Source organism: Nanorana parkeri, unplaced genomic scaffold, assembly GCF_000935625.1.
Source record: "Nanorana parkeri isolate BGI_ZX_2015 unplaced genomic scaffold, ASM93562v1 scaffold96, whole genome shotgun sequence".
NCBI lineage: Eukaryota > Metazoa > Chordata > Amphibia > Anura > Dicroglossidae > Nanorana > Nanorana parkeri.
Genome location: NW_017306364.1, coordinates 2,374,563 through 2,394,759, shown reverse-complemented (window position 1 = coordinate 2,394,759; position 20,197 = coordinate 2,374,563). Strand labels below are relative to the sequence as shown.

General features: G+C 41.5%; 1 protein-coding gene across 3 annotated transcripts; it reads left to right on the top strand.

The window, feature by feature from the left end:
* The first annotated feature begins 570 nt into the window (after nucleotides 1-570).
* Nucleotides 571-18,938, top strand: MPP2 (membrane palmitoylated protein 2). 3 transcript variants are annotated; one of them, XM_018552729.1, is made up of 13 exons: nucleotides 571-679; nucleotides 2,829-2,940; nucleotides 9,307-9,398; nucleotides 10,104-10,259; nucleotides 11,387-11,536; nucleotides 11,640-11,867; nucleotides 12,095-12,226; nucleotides 13,752-13,836; nucleotides 14,789-14,857; nucleotides 15,394-15,555; nucleotides 15,975-16,177; nucleotides 16,744-16,872; nucleotides 18,475-18,938. In XM_018552729.1, exons 2-13 carry the CDS (start codon nucleotides 2,904-2,906, stop codon nucleotides 18,649-18,651), a joined length of 1,620 nt encoding a protein of 539 aa, XP_018408231.1. In that variant the 5' UTR covers nucleotides 571-679; nucleotides 2,829-2,903; the 3' UTR covers nucleotides 18,652-18,938. The 3 variants fall into 3 exon arrangements, with proteins under 3 accessions (XP_018408231.1, XP_018408230.1, XP_018408229.1); XM_018552728.1 differs by having other exon boundaries at nucleotides 13,752-13,857; XM_018552727.1 differs by lacking the exons at nucleotides 571-679; nucleotides 2,829-2,940 and adding an exon at nucleotides 8,080-8,375 and having other exon boundaries at nucleotides 13,752-13,857.
* Nucleotides 18,939-20,197: the final 1,259 nt, after the last annotated feature.

The window sequence follows — 20,197 nt, the reverse complement described above, 5'->3', positions numbered from 1 at the left end:
TTTTGACGAGTTGGAGCTTTCGATAGAACACCGGCATTTTTATTGCTGTGTCCATACTATTGAGATTTCCCTTCACTTACTGTTAGAAGAAAAAAACAGGAAAGGATAGGAGGACTCAAAAAAGAAAAGGGAAACGGCCAATGTTACTGGAGCAATTTTCCCTGCTGGGAGATTTTTTTTTGACAATGTATCAAGTTTAGATTTAACAAAAACTATGTAATATGAGAGCCGACCTAATTTGTCCAATCGATGTGTATCCAATCAGACCGGCCCGTACACTACATGGTTGTTGGTAGAGCTAAAGGAGAGTGTACAATCAGATGGTGTAGTGTATGGTCGCTTTAAGGGTGACCATATGTGTTACAATGTAATATTCCAATCCTTCTACAATCTGCTGATTACATAGGAAATAAATTGCTCTGGGAGATTAAAAAACAAAAAGAGCAGCCGGCTTTGGTAAACCTTTTCCATGACACACGGCTGAGTTCCTGCATCCAATGAAGTGTTCCTGTGTGGTATGTCACAGTACCCCTCTAATCCCCCCTGGTGGGCCCGCTCACAATTGTTACCCTTTTAAGAGCCAGTGGCGTCTAAGCTGAGCCACAGCTGGTGGTGAGCGATATATCACAACATAGACATCCATAACCCGTATATATCTAGACATCATCCAAGAGCCAAGGTAGGTAAACATATGTCCACATGTGCCACTGCCATCGGTCATGTGAGGCATGACTGGCGTGTGCGCGCGCGCTATGGTATATGTGTGTTTACTATGTGCAAAGATTGTTAGCTGTGTTCCACTTTGTATGTGCCAGTATATACACGTTTGGTAGGGCAGAGCGCAAATGCTAAATGCAGTAGCCCATAGCGGCCAATCGGGAATAAGACTTTCAATGATCTGACTGCGCAAGACTGAATGGGATTGGTTGCTGTTGGTTGTTAGAATGTGCAGATCTCTATTGCTCTTTGCACGGTGGAATGGGATAAGGGATTAGGGATGAGGCTCGTTCAGGATACAAGGAATGTGATGTTTTCTATAAGCAGAGCTAATCATAGTGAGCGATATTCTGAGCGCTTGTTGGTGAAAATAACATTGTTATAGTGAAGGGAACAGAGCCCGTTATGTGTATTATTATTATCTGTCATTATGTGTCACTATGGATGTCATTAGGACACTGTGCTCATCTCATCGCTCTCCTCTCTCTCTCTCTCTCTCTCTCTTTTCTACCTCTTTCTCTCCCTCCTTTTCGCTCTTCCTCGTTCCTTATCTCTCTTCTCCCTCTCTTATCCCTCTCTCTTCTCTCTTTTTTCTGTCTCTCCATCTCTCTTTTCTTCTTTCTCTTGTCTCCCCCCCTCTCTCTTCTCCCTTTTTTTCCCTCCTCTCTTTCCCTTCTATCTCTCGCCCTCCTTCTCTCTGTCTTTTCTCTCTCTTTCTTTCCCTCCTCACTCTCTCCTCTTTTTTCTCTGTCCCTCTTTCTTTTTCTCCCTCCTGCTCTCTCTTTCTCCCTCCTTCTCTCTATTCTCTCTCTTTCATTCCCTCCTTCTCTCTCTTCTCCCTCTCTCTCTTTCTTTCCCACCCACCTCTCTCCTTCCTTCTCTCTCTTCTCTTCTCTTTCTTTCCCTCCTCTCTCACCGCCTTTCCTTCTCTATCTCTCTTCCTCTTCTCTCTCTCTCTCTTTCGCTCCTCTCTTTCTTTATCTCCCTCCTGCTCTCTCTTTCTTCCTCCTCTCTATTCTCCCTCTTTTGTTCCCTCCTTCTCTCTCTCTCTTTTCCATTTTTCTTTCCCTCCTTCTCTCCCCCTTCTCACTCTTTCTTTCCCTCCTTTTCCCTTTTTCTCTTCTCTTGCTCTTTATTCTATCCCTCCTCTCTCCCTTCCCTTGCTCTCTTCCGCTCTCTCTCTCTCTCTCTCTCTCTCTCTCTCTCTCCTCACTCCTCTCCCTGTCTCTCTCCTGCTCTCTCTCCCTCCTTCTCTCTCCCTTTCTCTTCTCCCTCCTGAACTCTTCCATTCCTTCCTCTCCCTCCCTCTCTTTCTCCCTTCTCACTCTCTCACCTCTATCTCTCCTCTCTCTCTTGCTCTTCTCCATCTCCTCTCTCTACCTTCTTTCTCTCTATCTCTTCTTTCTCTACTCTCCCCCTCTTTTCTCTCTCTCTTCTTCTCTCCCACTTCTCCTATTGTTCCCGGTTCTCTCTGTGGACTATGGAACATGTTCCCTTTCTGCTTTTATTACTTTATATTATATGCAGTGACATCATCACTGGGTCGCTGTGCCTCTCTATGCAATGCCGGAATGGCTGGTGGGAGGGGCCGGCAGGGCGCTGTACATAGCTTTCTGAAAGCATCAGAGCACCCTGCCTCAGTACTCCTCCACAGAGCCCTCAGCCCTGATATGAGACGTGGGCTGATTCTTTGGAGGCATTATGCAAATATCAAAATGTCTTGATGGGTGGAGGTCAGTCTGGAGGAGTAGGTGTTCCTAGGCAGACTGTATTTGCATGCAGACCACCCTAAATAACACCCTCATTTGATGCTGAGCTTCCATGTTTGAAAGAACGACATCCAATGAATGAAAAGGTCAGGTCAGGGACAGTTAGGCTATGAAGGGAAAGGAAAGATGATGCTGGACGTCCTCCAGCCAGGAAATGCGGCGTGCTTTACCTGACTTGCTGCAGCTTCCAATGCACATTGTGAGAAGCTGACAGTGTGCAGTGAAATCTGATGAAGCAATTTCAGTCCAGGAGAGGAGTCGGTACAACTGTACAAGACTGAAGGGAAGGCCGTAGTTCACCTTTAAATGACTATGCCCCTGATGTCCTTTCCTTCATTTCAGAACTCTGCAATCACCCTTCAAGTCTCCTCTTAAGCAATTTCCAAGGCGAGAGCGGAATATTTTCCGGGAACCTCAATGCCTGTGGCAGTGCCGTCCATCGACTCTGATTCCGGTAAGTTGTAATGTTATTTTAAAGATGGCTGGAAGTGTGTTATCAATGTGCCCGTTGTATTGTATCTCCCAACAAATGCAGCAATTCAGAGTCCCCAAATGTTTCCCTTCATTGAAATCCACCTCACCATGAATTGGGGGGTTCCCTCGGTTATAAACAGGGACAGATTTATTTTCTCGGCTGCCCCAAGACCAGGTTCCTCAATGAACCCCCCATCCCCGCAGCAGCGGGAGGGACAGACCTGCTGGCTGCATTCAAGTGATCTCGGTGACATTGCCGAGATCACCCTGTACATATGAGCGGCGGCTTCCCCGCTCTACATTTAGCCCTGCTTCCCCAAAGCAGGGCTAAATGTAGATTAAAACTGCCCACCCAGTGCCTGGAACTGCATGTCCTGGGCGTCGGGATATAGTAATTCCACACCCCTGCTGCCCCTCTCACTCCCATGGTAAGTGTTCACAGGATGTAAAAGGTGTAAAGTATTCAGAAAAGACCCCGACACAACTGCGGCTATTATTAACCAGCTGTGTGCTGTACAGAATAAATAAGAATCGACCTCGCCGCATCCACCCAACCTCAGCACTCTAGTTGCAGGGCCGGTGCTAGGATTCGTGCCTACACAGGCAAGGTGCATTTTTGCGTCATTTTGACAAGTACAAGTACTTGTCAAAATGCCCTGTTTTTTCCGCCCTCACCCTGCAGCGCCGTAAGGCGGCCGCCTGACTTGCCTTGCGCTAGCGCCGGGCCTGTCTAGTTGTTGTAGGACCACAAGTCCCATGAAGCACTGCAAGACTCTGACAGCTACAGGCGTGACTCCCGGAGACAGGCATGAAAGGATTTGTAGGTGGCGAGTGTTGAGGTTGCTTACCCCTGCTTACCAATTCACTTCTGGGACAAGGTTGAACAAGTAAATTGGAGGATCGTTTTTGACTGCAGTGAGCAGGAGAAGGGTGCAAAATTCGCTTCTTATCCAAACTAGTGAAATTCTGGAAGTGAATGTGGTTCTCAGCTGGAAAAAATCAAAGGTATTGCACAGGCACTGTAACAAACATTCTTCCATTTAAAGGTTAATACACCTATAGCATTAACACCTCTATATCATTAATACACGTATAGCATGAACACACCTATAGAATTAACATGTCTATGGCATTAATACACCTATAGCATTAACACCTCTATATCATTAATACACCTATAGCATTAACACCTCTATATCATTAATACACCTATAGCATTAACACCCCTATAGCATTAATACACCCTATAGGATTAATACACCTATAGCATTAACACCTCTATATCATTAATACACCTATAGCATGAACACACCTATAGAATTACCATGCCTATGGCATCAATACACCTATAGCATTAACACCTCTATATCATGAATACACTTATAGCATTAACACGCCTATATCATTAATACACCTATATCAATAATACACCTATAACATTAACACCCTTATAGCATTAACACCCCTACAGCATTAACACACCTGTAGCATTAATACACCTATAACATTAGCATGACCATGGCATTAATACACCTATATCATGAATACACCTATAGCAATAATACACCCCTATAGGATTAATACACCTATAGCATTAACATGCCTGTGGCATTAATACACCTATATCATTATTACACCCCTATGGCATTAATACACCCCTATAGCATTAATACACCTATAGCATTAACATGTCTATGGTAATACACCTATAGTATTAATACACCTATAGCATGAACAGGCCTATGGCATTAATATACCTATAGCATTCACATGCCTATGGTATTAATACACCTATAGCATTAATACACCCCTATATGATTAATACACCCCTATAGCATTAACACCTCTATATCATTAATACACCTATAGCATTAACACCTCTATATCATTAATACACCTATAGCATTAACACCCCTATAGCATTAATACACCCTATAGGATTAATACACCTATAGCATTAACACCTCTATATCATTAATACACGTATAGCATGAACACACCTATAGAATTAACATGTCTATGGCATTAATACACCTATAGCATTAACACCTCTATATCATTAATACACCTATAGCATTAACACCTCTATATCATTAATACACCTATAGCATTAACACCCCTATAGCATTAATACACCCTATAGGATTAATACACCTATAGCATTAACACCTCTATATCATTAATACACCTATAGCATGAACACACCTATAGAATTACCATGCCTATGGCATCAATACACCTATAGCATTAACACCTCTATATCATGAATACACCTATAGCATTAACACGCCTATATCATTAATACACCTATATCAATAATACACCTATAACATTAACACCCTTATAGCATTAACACCCCTACAGCATTAACACACCTGTAGCATTAATACACCTATAACATTATCATGACCATGGCATTAATACACCTATATCATGAATACACCTATAGCAATAATACACCCCTATAGGATTAATACACCTATAGCATTAACATGCCTGTGGCATTAATACACCTATATCATTATTACACCCCTATGGCATTAATACACCCCTATAGCATTAATACACCTATAGCATTAACATGTCTATGGTAATACACCTATAGTATTAATACACCTATAGCATGAACAGGCCTATGGCATTAATATACCTATAGCATTCACATGCCTATGGTATTAATACACCTATAGCATTAATACACCCCTATATGATTAATACACCCCTATAGCATTAACACCTCTATATCATTAATACACCTATAGCATTAACACCTCTATATCATTAATACACCTATAGCATTAACACCCCTATAGCATTTATACCCCCTATAGCATTAATACACCCTATAGGATTAATACACCTATAGCATTAACACCTCTATATCATTAATACACCTATAGCATGAACACACCTATAGAATTAACATGCCTATGGCATTAATACACCTATTGCATTAACACCTCTATAGCATTAATACACCTATAGCATTAACACCTCTATATCATTAATACACCTATAGCATTAACACCTCTATATCATTAATACACCTATAGCATTAACACCCCTATAGCATTAATACACCCTATAGGATTAATACACCTATAGCATTAACACCTCTATATCATTAATACACCTATAGCATGAACACACCTATAGAATTACCATGCCTATGGCATCAATACACCTATAGCATTAACACCTCTATATCATGAATACACCTATAGCATTAACACGCCTATATCATTAATACACCTATATCAATAATACACCTATAACATTAACACCCTTATAGCATTAACACCCCTACAGCATTAACACACCTGTAGCATTAATACACCTATAACATTATCATGACCATGGCATTAATACACCTATATCATGAATACACCTATAGCAATAATACACCCCTATAGGATTAATACACCTATAGCATTAACATGCCTGTGGCATTAATACACCTATATCATTATTACACCCCTATGGCATTAATACACCCCTATAGCATTAATACACCTATAGCATTAACATGTCTATGGTAATACACCTATAGTATTAATACACCTATAGCATGAACAGGCCTATGGCATTAATATACCTATAGCATTAACATGCCTATGGTATTAATACACCTATATAATTAATACACCCCTATAGCATTAATACACCCCTATAGCATTAATACACCCCTATAGCATTGATACACCCCTATAGCATTGATACACCCCTATTGCATTAATACACCCCTATAGGATTAACACACCTATAGCATTAGATGAACAGAGGTGGTTGAGAAGTGGCATAGCCGGCCAAACGCAGCATGCAAGATCATTTTGAGGGCGGCCAGATTTTCACATGTGTACTACACTGTCAGCTGTCCATTTAACAATTACTAATGAGGGTTACTAGACTGTTGTGAAGCTTTAAAAATGCATCTGAACCGCCTGTTCTTAGCCTCATAGTATGCATAATAATAAATCAGAAGCCAGCATAAAGCTTGTTCTCGCCCGTCTTGTCACGTCTTTTATTAGCGCATCCCAGGCGCCCTGTCTCATCTCACTGTTCGCCATCTACATCTGCCTTTTTTTGTGGCTTATTATTATCTCAGCGATATCCTCTGCCTGTTCCTGTAAGCATGTCACACTATACAGCCTCCCTGTGCGACACAACTTCCCCCCCCCTTCCCTTTTGTGGATGGTAGGTGGGACGAGCAGCACATATTAATACATCTGCCCTAGTTACATCAGTGTTAGGCATGTACATTGCCCTTGTGTACCATATAGCATGTACGTTTTACTATATAGCAGATGATTGCCAGAACCGGTTCTCTTTATTGCGGCTGTACTTGGCTGCTACCTATATAGAACATTTTATGTGACTTTTAATATCCTTCTGGTTTTGACGAGATGTACATTATCCTTAATTATGTTTTAGTGTACAATAAGGTATACGCTGTATGTAGATAGTAAGAAGTTCTACCATTAAATGCGTTTAAAATGCATCAGTTGCGCCGATATATTTCATATTGAATGGAGTGACATCACCTCTCTCTAAATGTAATTGATTACATCACAAAGATATATGTTAAAGGATAGGTTGCATTTGTTCTTGTTTGATCTATAATATGAATACGTATACATATCTTTGTTATAGATAGACTAAGATTTATCATCTGTTACATTATGATGTTATGTATGACAGCGCCGCATAAAAAGTAGGTCAGCAATATGGCAGTATAAAATAACTCCTCTGTTTCAGCTGCGCAAGGGTTAACCAGGTCAGCATCATGGCTGGTACCCATCCTGTGTAATCCTCTGGTTACTATGGAAACTAGAGAGTGATGCTCAAAGCACCAAGTCTTAAAGGGGGCTTTGTGAGGAGGGGAGGAAGGACGGCAGGCTTTGTGTCCTGTGAAGCAGGAAACCCACCAGTTCCTCCCCGTATTTCCATTCCGTAGTATGTACAATTTTTGGCCCCGTCCAATCGAGGTGTAGCATGCCTCTTGCCCTGCGTTTTTATTGGTCGAGCAGCTCTACTGTGGGCTTTTTTTTTAACCCCTTGATGGGTTCACCGAAAGGCTGCGGATGCGTTTGGTGGTTTTTATAACCACTGGCTAGCTCGATTCTGTCACTGTGACTTTCCATCTCTCTACTTGCCCTTATTCGACATGTGAGGATGGGGATGGGCGTAGGAAGCACGGAGAGTACCAGCAAAGACAGAGCGGTATTGGGGATGGAATAAAGTCAGAGTGAGTGCAACAGAGAGAAGATCGGAAAGAGGGAAAGTCAGAGAGAGTGCAACTGGGAGAAGATCAGTAAGCTATCAGGAATAGCAGAAGAGACGCTATGAGCAGCCCTGAGCTGCCCAAAGAGGGGTTATCTATGGATTTTACAGAAGAGTCTGACTTACACCAGGAAGGTAATTGTTTTGTAAGACTGCATGCTAACTATTCCAAATGCTTATCTACTTCACAGATTATTCTTAAACTGTTAGAAAAGCCGGACAGATTCCATCTTATGTTTTTTTAAAGCAACTACTTAAAGCAGCAGCCTCAGTTGCATATAACTGTTTGCTTTGTGAGCACTAAGATGTCATGTGACCAAAGGTGGGGCAGCGAGTTGTGAAATTGTTGGTGCAGCTTTCAGCTCCACCTATCCTGTAGGCCGACTTCACACCTGTTTGATGCGTTAACATACACATATTAACGTGAGTTACGCTGTACGTTGATGTGATTTGTGTTAAGGCAGCTCGTTCATTTTCAGTGGGCTGCCAGCACACCCCGGAGCACAAGAAAGCACACCAGACCCTATTCTGGGAATGTGTGTTACTGCAACACAAAGGTGTAAAGCCGGTAAACTTAAGCCCCAGCTGGATGACACATAGTTTGCAAAAGCACTTTGTATTATGAACAAATGCCGTGGTTCTCTTTTATAAAATATCATTTTCTCCTTTCTGGCATCTCGGGGATTCTGATCTTTTAGTCACTTCTTCTCAACATGCACTCACTCTGGAAAAACTTGAGCGATCTGCATGGAGCTCTGACCACCACCATATTGAACACCTTTTAGGATATTTGGAACATTGATTTGCAAGCCAGGTCTTTTTGTCCAACATCAGTAGCTGATCTCCCAAATGCTCTTTTGGCTGAATGAGCACAAATTACCACAGGTACCCTCCAAAATCCTGTGGAAAGCCTTTCCAGAAGAGTGGAGGCTGTTATGACTTTAAATGGGGACTGACTCTTTATTAATGACTATGATTTTGGGATGGGATGTTCAAAAAGCTCATACAGGAGTAATGGTGTCCACAAATGTTTGGTCATATGCCTCTAATTCTCCTTGTCTTTCAGCCATGCAGCAAATCCTGCAGCCGTTTTCTGAATTCCCTCCTTCCTCCGATCTGGACCTGATCTTCCTCAAAGGCATCATGGAGAGTCCAACAGTAAGTAAAAAGGACAGAGATTGGCCATAATGTTAATGTTTAACATGCTGATAATGACAAAATCACACTGGTTTTACCATGTCGTAACTAATTCCCCATCACGTTCTGCCATCCTTGGACCAACCCTAGGGCCAGTGGACAGTGGCTGTCATTTCTGCACCCTGTGCTGGCCCCGCTGTTGAATGCGTAAGTTTCATCTGTTTCAGTTTGGTTAATAGGGTGTGTGCACTCTGGCATCTTAGCCTTGGGTGCCAGAGGACATTATTCTGACATTGGGTGTATGATGGCATAGGGAATAGGCAAGGTTCCAAAATAATAATTTTGTTATAAATATTTAATGAATGATCATGTCCAAACCAAGGTAATTCATAAAATCTAAAAATGGACATAAAGGAACAGATTGAGGGAAGTTAAATAGTGCAGAATACAGAAATTCCACTCCCAGTGACTCTGTGAGTTGCACTCTAAATGGTGATGTGGATCACAGAAGTAAATAAACTGAATCGGCTTTCTAACTTTTGCACAATTGCTGGATAGAAATAGGAGCTCACTGATTGGTTTCACTTGTTGCCTGAAATTGCTCTCCTTGAAGTCTGATTTGTATTGAATATAACAGCAGTTTCTCAGTAAGAGTATTTTTTTCCTATATTATTTTATTATGCATTTGTCCTTATTTAACCACTACTACTTTTTCCTCCACTGTAGCCTCATGAGCGGATTGAGGAAACCCGTCTGGAAGCTGTGAGAGAGAATAATCTGCAGCTGGTCCAGGAGATCCTCCAGGATCTGCACACTGCAGCCAGAGAACCCAATGGGGCAGTTGCTGAGCTACAGAAGATCCTGCAGGAGCCACATTTCCAGGTAGCACAAATATCCCTTGTCTTTATTTGTCTCGCACTTTAACCTATTGTCGTCAATCATTATGCTGAATATCCATGCACTGAATGTGAACAGGCAGCACCTCGATCTCCCTAAATGAAAGCAAGCAAATGTGCATAGACAGGTCATAGGCAGGCCAGCATGCAAGAAAGTAGGGGTTTTGTTTATTTAGAAGAGATGTTGTGCTTTTTGGTACCCTTTTAATATTCTTTACCACGTTCAACCCAAGTGATGTCCCAACAGTGGTAATTACAAGGGATTTCCAAACCTGGTAACATAAATGGGTCCTGCCTTTCTTAACCTCCCATGAAACCCTAGTGGATTCCCGATACTGCTGTCCTCTATAATAAAAGGATCAGTCCACCCAAAAGTTGTTTTGGTGGAGCCTGGTGCATTGAGTCTGTCCATGGCTTCTTAAATGTCTTGGATACTCCAAAAGCAATATCTTTATACCATTATTCCAGACTCTGTCCCTGTATACCATGAAGTGCAGGGTCTTCATGCCCAGCTTTATGTATTTAAACTCCTCTTGTTATAGTACTCATAATATGAAATTAATTAAAAAAATACAGTAGGGAGAGTGGGAACCCCTCATAATGTTCACAGTGGGTGTGCAGATCCAGGAACTCAGCAGAGATCTTACCAATAAAGTTTCCGAGAGACAGAAGAAGCTGTCAGGTAGGTTAACTGTCCAGCATCTAATAAAAACTGAAATATCAGTTTTTGGGGAACTAATATTTGAAGTCCAATGTCATTTTAGGATTGGGATCCACTGGAATCTCTGTAAAATGACAAAACAGCAAGAGTTGTATGTGCGGGGGAAACCCCTCCATGATGCAGTTTCCAAACTGGTAGGGGTGTTTCAGTTTTCCAGGTAGTCCCCTTTTAAGAAAAAGAAATACCATTTTACCAATATGAAGCTTCATATTCCCTTGTTTTGACCTGAGTACAGCTGCAGTCAGTAGTTCCCTAATGCTTGTATTCTAGGATCTCTAAACAGTTTTCAACAGTGTAACAGTGGAGGAAGAAACTCAGTATCCATGACAACAGTATTTATTGGCAGTATCGAACCCTAGATTATTACATGTTATTATCTTCTTATTCTATAGTCTCTTTTACAAACTCATGACTCCGTGGCTTCCAAGAACTATGAGACCCCTCCACCAAGCCCAGTTCTGGATCCTACCCTGAGCAACCAGCCCGTTCCACCTGATGCTGTGCGTATGGTGGGTGTCAGGAAAAATGCAGGGGAGCATTTGGTAAGCTGGATATGGGTTAAAGTTCTCTGGTATATTCCACTACTGTAATTTCCTTTATTATTGTTGTTGCTAAGAATACATTTTTGTCCATCTCTTCCACCAGGGTGTGACTTTCCGTGTGGAGGGTGGAGAGTTGGTGATTGCACGAATCCTGCATGGTGGTGTTATAGATCAACAAGGTCTTCTTCATGTGGGAGATGTCATAAGGGAGGTGAATGGACGGGAGGTAGGAAGCGACCCTCAAGCTTTACAGGAGATGTTGCGGGAGGCCAGCGGGAGCGTGGTGCTGAAAATACTCCCGAGCTATCAGGAGCAGCATCCCCTGAGACAGGTACAACAGCAGAAGACAGAAGTACATACAGTGAGGATCTGGTACATGCCTGATAAATAATGCAATGGGAGCAGAACTTTTAGGGTTGCTTAAACCTTTTTTTGTATATGAAGAACCTGATACTACCAGCCCACCTTCTTGAAGTCCATATCTATTCATTTACATATGTTAAGTACTTTAGGGCTTATTATAAAATAACATAATAAAACAAGTCTTTTAATTTGCAGGTGTTTGTAAAGTGCCACTTCAGCTACGACCCTTCTAATGACAGTCTGATCCCCTGTAAGGAGGCAGGGTTGGCTTTCCGAGCAGGAGACCTCCTGCAGATTGTCAACCAGGAAGACCCTAACTGGTGGCAGGTCAGTAACAACAATATTTAATCTACTGATTTTTCTATCCTCACTTGCAACAACTGGAACCTTTATGACCTCCCTAAAAGACCATAATGAGCAGCTCATCCATCAGAAGTGCTGTTATCACAGACAGTAATTTTCCAGTGTGTTAGATAATTGTCTTTCTATCAGCTCTGATCTCTCTGTCTTCAGCTGCAAAGAGCAAATGAGAATATTATTATTATTATCACACATTGGAGTACTGTGGTTGGTCTTAGCTCTCCAAGTCAGGCAGCTGTCTGCAGGGCCGGCCTTAGGGGTGTGCGAGCAGTGCGGCCGCACAGGGCGCCTAAAGGCCTAAGGCCGGCCCTGGCTGTCTGTCATTGTATGGTTCACATATTCCATTTCTGAAATGCTGGATTTCATGTCTCAGTGTTGCAAAAGACAAGGGGACACTCCTTGTGCCGGCAGTAAAAGAGGTTTAACCTCCACAGAAGATGTTCTAGCCAGCTCAGTAGTTTGCTTCAAAAAGGGATGGGTATTTTTTCAAATGCAAAAATATAATTGGCCATTTATAATGATACATTATGACACTGTGGAGTGTTGATCCAGGAGTATCCTATTGCCTTTCAGGATCAGGTAGAAAATGTTTTCCCTGTTACAGTAAATATTACCAGATTTAAAGGATTTGTTTCCCTTGTTCTGGATCAACTGCAGGTTAAGGGTTCTGATAATGCAAGATGTTTTAATTGTGTTTATTTTTGGTTAAACTCAATAGACTTTTGTTTTTTAATCTAACTAACTATGTAAGTAATAGGCAGATGAATGGTGCTAAAACAGAGTTTCTCAACCATGTTTCCATCATGGAACCATTTAAATGTATGCAAAATCTCAAGGCACCCCAGTCGAAAAACGTATCCAAGACAGGGGTCTGCCTTCCTTCACATCAGACTCTCCCCTTTACACCAGGAGCCCTCTTCACATTAGATGCCCCCCTTCACATCACAGTTGCCCCTTTACATAAGAGCCCCCCTTCCATATCAGGGTCCCCTCTTTCAGATGAGAAGTCACCTTCACATGAGAAGTCACTCTTCACATCAGAGTTCTCAGTTTCCCCTTTCACATCAGAGCCCTTGGTCCCCCTTCACATCAGAGCCCTTGGTCCCCATTAACATCAGAGCCCTTGGTCCCCCTTCACATCAGAGTCCTCAGCCCCCCTTCACATCAGAGTCCCCAGTGCCTCCTTCACATCAGAATCCTCCGTCTTCCTCTTCACATTAGACTCCCACCATCACATCAGGAGCTGCTGCAGCGTGGCAGAGGAGGATGGGAGGCAGAGCAGACTGTAATCTTCTGAATGGATCCCATCCTCCCTAGATTACTGTCATTCATTTACATGGTGCTGGAGGCCAGGCCACCCAAGGAAGCCAGAAGTCACCCCAGGGTGCCACAGAACCCTGGTGAAGAAAGGCTGTGCTAGAATACAACTGTTTTGCAGAGGGCTTCTTCAGGTGTTACTGAATTTTCTCTTTTTACTATCTCTCATGCCCAGGCATGTCTTGTGAAAGGTGGATCTGCAGGCCTCATCCCCAGCCAGCTTCTGGAGGAGAAGAGAAAAGCATTTGTTAAAAGAGATGGTGAGCTGACTCCAAACTCTAGTGAGTAACCTTCCATGTCTGCCTAAATGCAGTTTGAGCACACTTGGCCTTTATATTAAGGCTGCCCAAACAGCAGTGATGTGTTATACAAATAACTGATTAACATTCAGTTTTCATTAGTTCAAAGGTTACTTATTGGTTCTTGTAGGTTACTGCATTTCACATTTTGTTTTTAACTCTAAAGTTGAACTCTAGGCAGATATAAAATCACTAAGAAAATGCAGTCAGCAAGCTGGGGTTGTGCTCTTGACCAACTGGGCCGCTGCTGCTGTAACGTTTGGTGATATGGCTGGCAATGGTTTCTACATCATAAAACTGGCTGCACAAACAGGTGACAATCAGGTAAAACAATAAAACATATATGTTCTTTAACTGTGAATTTAGCTGCTGGAGTTCCACTTGAATTGCAATTCACCACATGATTCCTTAAAAAGCTTTTAGATTCAGTTACCTAAATGTAATTAGTCACAGACCCTGTGTAATGCATACTTCTTTCATCCTTCAGTTCATTTGCCTTGTCTGTTTCTCTTTCTATGCATGTTAGGACTGTGGAAGCTCAACCCTACCATTCACTTAAAGGGTTTGTCCACATAAAGGGGAAACAGTCGCTTTTTAACACATTCTCTGTACTATGGCGAAGTTAGGGAGAGAAGTCACAGCAGGTTCTAGAGGATTAACTCTCATTGCCCATCATTCTCAGCCAAAGGTCTTTATGTGGCTCTAAAGGTAGTTCAAACAGCAGTAATAACATGCAAAGTGCTGTATCCTAAAGTAACCAGATTTTAGGTAACTGCTCTCAAATCAAAGAAAGATAACTTTTATTCGGTTGCTATGGTTTGCTGCACTTTGCTCATTTGCTGTTTGTGGCATATAAATAAAAATGTATACAATCATGGATCTGATTTTTCTAACAAATTGTTGGTGTTGATAGGTGCTCTTTGTGGAAGTATTGGAGGAAAGAAAAAGAAGAGGATAATGTACGTGACCACCAAAAACGCAGGTAAAATCTTTCAAACTCAGGGTCAATATATTTATATCTGTGTGCGTGTGTATGGGGGACCTGAATAAGGGGAATAAAATCTTTCAACTCTTAGAATAAATAATGTCTCATCTCATCAATTCACCCAAAACTTGGCCATCAGGTCAATTGATATCAGTTCCTCTCCTGAAAGGACTGTCGCTCTAACATTATTTTACAGTCATTCAGACACACTAGAGCCAGTTGATAAGAGTAGCCTGACCCTCCTGAAAAATTGATTTATGAGACGAAACCAGGGATCCCCACATCAACCCATGCAACAAATACAAATTCTATTTAAAATATGCCCTTGATGGTATGAGGGTGTATGTAGATGGCCCTCCTTACCATCTTGTCTTCAATTGTATTGTGATTGTAATGTCTTCGTTATATTGTAAAGCACTGCACAAACGGTTGGCGCTATATAAATCCTGTATAATAATAATGTGCATTGGCTTCACTTCCAAAAATTATTTGTTCTATGTAAACACGTGTCATCCATGATTTCTTACTTGTAGAGTTTGACCGCCATGAACTACTCATATACGAAGAAGTAGCAAAAATGCCTCCATTCCGAAGAAAGACCCTCATTCTCATTGGTGCCCAGGGAGTTGGGAGGAGGAGCCTGAAGAACAAACTGCTGACATCTGACCCATTGAGATATGGCACCACAACACCATGTGAGTTTCTGTAGGCCTATATCTGCAATAAAATAGGTTTTGTTGAATATTTGATGAAGAGCGCATTTCATGCCAACAGTGTATCATCAGCCCATTAGTGAAATCTTCATTAGAATATACTGTATGTGGAGTTTGCACAGGTACGTATGGAGAAACCACTTTGGCTAGCGATACTGCAAGCTTGCTTGTTAGCCAGGCATAGTAGGGAGAAATCGACCCAGTGGGGAATCCCACTGTACAGCTCTTCAATGATGCTGGTTTTATCTGGTTTGGCAGGGTTTTGTTTCCATTCTCAATGAGCTGACAGGCTGAAGCTTGGATCAACTCAAAATGGCTTTAACTCCTTTGAAGAACAAGCACAACTTTATATAAATAAATAAAAACTATATATGATCAGCCGGTCGTTTGATCTCATACAGATACCTCCCGGAAGAGAAAAGATGGAGAGTGGGATGGTCAGTCCTACATCTTCGTGTCACGTGCAGAGATGGAACAAGACATAAAAGGTGGCCGCTATCTGGAGCATGGTGAATATGAGGGCAATCTGTACGGCACAAAGATTAGCTCCATACAGGAAGTGGTGACATCAGGAAAGATGTGTGTGCTGGATGTCAACCCTCAGGTGAGATGGAAAAAAACATAGAGTACAAAATAAGTCCTAGCCTGTCTGTCACACACTACACGTAGAAATCTCTTTTGTCAAGGAACTGAACCTTGTGCTCATAATCTTTTAGTACTTACAACGCTGCCAGCACACAGTTTCTATCTATCTATCTATCTATCTATCTATCTATCTATCTATCTATCTATCTATCTATCTATCTATCTCCAGGTTTCTTCCCTAAATGTTGTGAAAGCAGTTTCTTCCACCATAGAGGATAACCGCAGTTGTGGTATAATGAGGCCTGGAGCCTACACCAACACACACACATGCACACGCTAATAACAATCATACAGAGGTTATATATCTTCCCTATTCTACCCTAAACTAGAACAAAGCTGTAGCTGGCTTTACCATATAAATTCCCCGTTACTCATCTTTGCAATAGTGCATATGCATATACTCATACATGATTTACACCCTGAACTGGGTACACTGCCCTGCTAGAAAGCAGAAATAAACAGAAATGCACAAATTTGTAACTGTACAAGTATAATGCTATCGATCTCGCCTATATTTTTCTACAGGCAGTAAAAGTCCTCAGGACAGCAGAGTTTGTGCCATATGTTGTGTTCATTGGAGCTCCAGATTTTCAGACATTGAAATCCAATAACCAGTCAGCAGTTCATGCCGGTCTGACAGCAAAACAATTGTCTGTAAGTGTTAATTTGATTATTTGTTAATAGACTGGGGTAGCGTTTCTCAACCTCTTTTTGATCATAACATCCTTTAAAAGTATCCGAAATCTTTAGGTACCCCAGTCTAGAATGTAAAAATGTAACAAAAAGACAAGTGTCCTCATCATTCTCCCAGAATCTATACCAGACCCTTATCCTAGATAGGAGCCTGGTATGGATTTTAAGGGGGAACACCACGCAAAAAAAATAAAAATGATGTGGAGTTCCCTCCTCCAGATTAGAGTCCTCTCTTCAGATCAGAAGCCCCCTTCACATCAGAGTCCTAGCTTACAATCAACACCACAGTGTGGTGCCGCAGCATGACAGAGTGCGCGATGGTGGAGCAGGACTGGACAGAGGCAGACTTCTGTCTCTATTTGAATGCATTGGGAGGTCCTGGATGCAGCCTGCCCTGGATTAGCTTATGTTCCTATGGCGTTGGTGGCCGGCTCGCCTGTACCATGGAAATGCATGATACTGTGTGAAGATTTAAAGGCACCTCTGACAAAGCCAGTTGACAACCCAGGGTGCCACGACACCTTGGTTGGGAAATGCAGGGCTAGGGAATGCACATAGGTGTTTAGGGTGCGGATGGCTTCCATATATGACTTGAACACAGATCCATTTTAGTAAGGGCCCTCCAAGAGACTCACACGTACAAAAAAAGCAAAATTTCATTGGGATATAGAAGGGCTTATATTTGTCATTCTTGGTGCTCTATAAAGTCAAGAGACCCCTGTAAATTGTAACCTGTACAGGACAAACTATATACCTGTGTACTTGTGTAAAATGAAGGCCAGTGATTATAAAAAACCCTTCAAAAGCCTCTGAGAGATGAGTTTTTTCTTTCATGGCATTGGAGAACCTTATATTATACAGGTATTGTAGCATAGAGTTCTGGGTTTGATATGATCTCTACACATAGAACACATAAAAACAGTAAAAAAAATGATGTAAATGAAAAGTATGTAAAAGAAGAGTGCAATTAAGTGTTTTAAGGATCATCAATCATAGGGTTTCTAGTATACACAATTGAACCCTTGTAAAGTTATTGTTTTTCTATACCAGGAAGATAATAGCTATAGCTAGAAAAATGTAAATAGTCCCACTATCACAATCGATTCAACTGATTAACTGTTATTCACCCCTACATTTTATGCCACAGGAAGTCCAAGTTATCTTGATAAGGTATGGAGGCCCTGGGTTGGATCGTCCATTACTGTTGGCAGTAGGAACCTTAATTATCCTATCACTATCTACTAACCAAATTCGTTAATTGATTTAGTATACTGTTGTACCCAAGAAAAATTAGATATTTTACCATACTTGCTCTTGGTGGACCACTAACTGAAGCTGCCTACCTCAATGAAAGAGCTAGAATTCATTAGAAGAGGGCTTCACCAAGGGTTAAGCAGTAGCTTTTGGGGAGTCAAATGTAATCTGACCAACTAAAACTTTTGTGACAAGCTTATAAAAATGTATTCCAATGCTCGCTTATCCCTGATTAGTATTTTTTTATATATGTTCCTGGTGGCCTTATTTGCAGAAGAGATTTTAAGGCAGGTTGTCCTTTTCCTACAGGATGGTGAGCTCCTGCGCATCGTGGAGGAAAGTGAACGGCTCCAGCAAGCATATGGCCATTACTTTGACCTTAGTCTGGTGAACTCAGATCTGGATAAGAGTTTCCATGAGCTGCAGGTGGCTCTTGAGAAACTGCGCACTGAGCCCCAGTGGGTTCCTGTCTGCTGGGTCTATTAGATGACTGAATGTCTTCATATTACCTCCAAGACCTCAGAGCCAGACAGCGTGTATAAAACATGGACAGACATCTGGGTACAACTTGGATGTCCCCTTTCCCCCCCATAATCGCCATCTTGTAATTCATTCTACACAACATCTACCTGGTCACTTGTTACCTTTTGCATATTTTTTACTATGTATTTCTTCCATTCTCTTGTTATTATTCTGCAGTTTCTCCAGTTTACCAGCCTATCAACTGCACATGTGCTGCTTAGGGGAGATGTAACTGAGCTTGTGAAAGGGCGATAAGCTGTATTAAAGGTTGCCAAAGGTTCCTTTAAAAAGACAAGTTCACCTTTATGATCTTACCTGCAACATAATTGTTGTGTATTATCTCAGTCCTAGTTTATTACCACTTTTATTATAATAAGACATGGTTGTCTGTCCTTCTGATACTGTTTTAAAATAGTGCTGGTTGCCATAAGAGATCTGCAAACATATGGAGCCCCTATACAGTATGTACAGAGCAAAAAGGCCTCTGGAGTCACCCTGACTTAAGCACATTTTATTTTTAAATATGGAAGGGTAAGGTCTAATGGAATTTTGGCATGTAAAGTAGATCACATGCATAAAGGTATAGGCACTTGGTCATGTGATCTCTTCTAATGTTGAACATCATTTAGCCTGCACTCTGACCCTGCCCATCAGCAGGGGTCACATGAGCTAGTGCCCAGGCCCTCACATATGTGGCCATCACTGAACAGAAACTGAAGCAGCCTTTTCCGCAGGAAAGGTCAAAATGTGGGCCTTCTATTACAGTTTATAGACCTGTCCTAGCAAAGCTGATAACAAAGCTTTATGTTAACAGCTAAGGAATGTTGAACTTCAAAGGAAATACAGTTAATTCATCATTTTAAATGTCTTGTGCATACTTTTCTCTCTTATGCATGGTTTGCATCTTCCAGTTCTTGGTTCTAGAAGAGTTGTGTATTAAAAATGAGCAACCACAGGAATACGGACAGATATATTATGATATTCTCGTATGAAAAATTGTACAATGTAGCAGTCCAATGTACATCGTCTGTTTACTATAAGACCACAAACAAGCAGAGCATGCTGGGATTTGTATTTTCCAGTCATCTTGTTTAGTAACTTTCCACCTTTCATGTCGCCCAAAGCAAATACCCTGTTATAGGTACCATATTTTCTCCCAATGTTTTCTTCTAGAATTGTGTTGTAGTCTCTGAAGTGTGTAGATCTTTGCTGATTACAAAATATTGTCCAACTGGGAATCAAAGAAGACATGGAGGGTTTGCTAATGTCAAATCTATGATAGATGAATTGTTTTGGCTCATTGGGATGTATAGATCAGTGTCTAAACGGTGGACTCTTATTACTGCCCATAGAAAAAATAAATGATTTATTGCTATCTCCCATTAAAGTATAGAGGGATAGAAGGAAGATTCTGGTTGAAGATGAAGATGTTCCTCCTTCAGACACTTTTCTAAATAAAGCCTTTTATGACAAGTGTGATAAAGGGTTAGAAAAAAGTTGAAATACATTA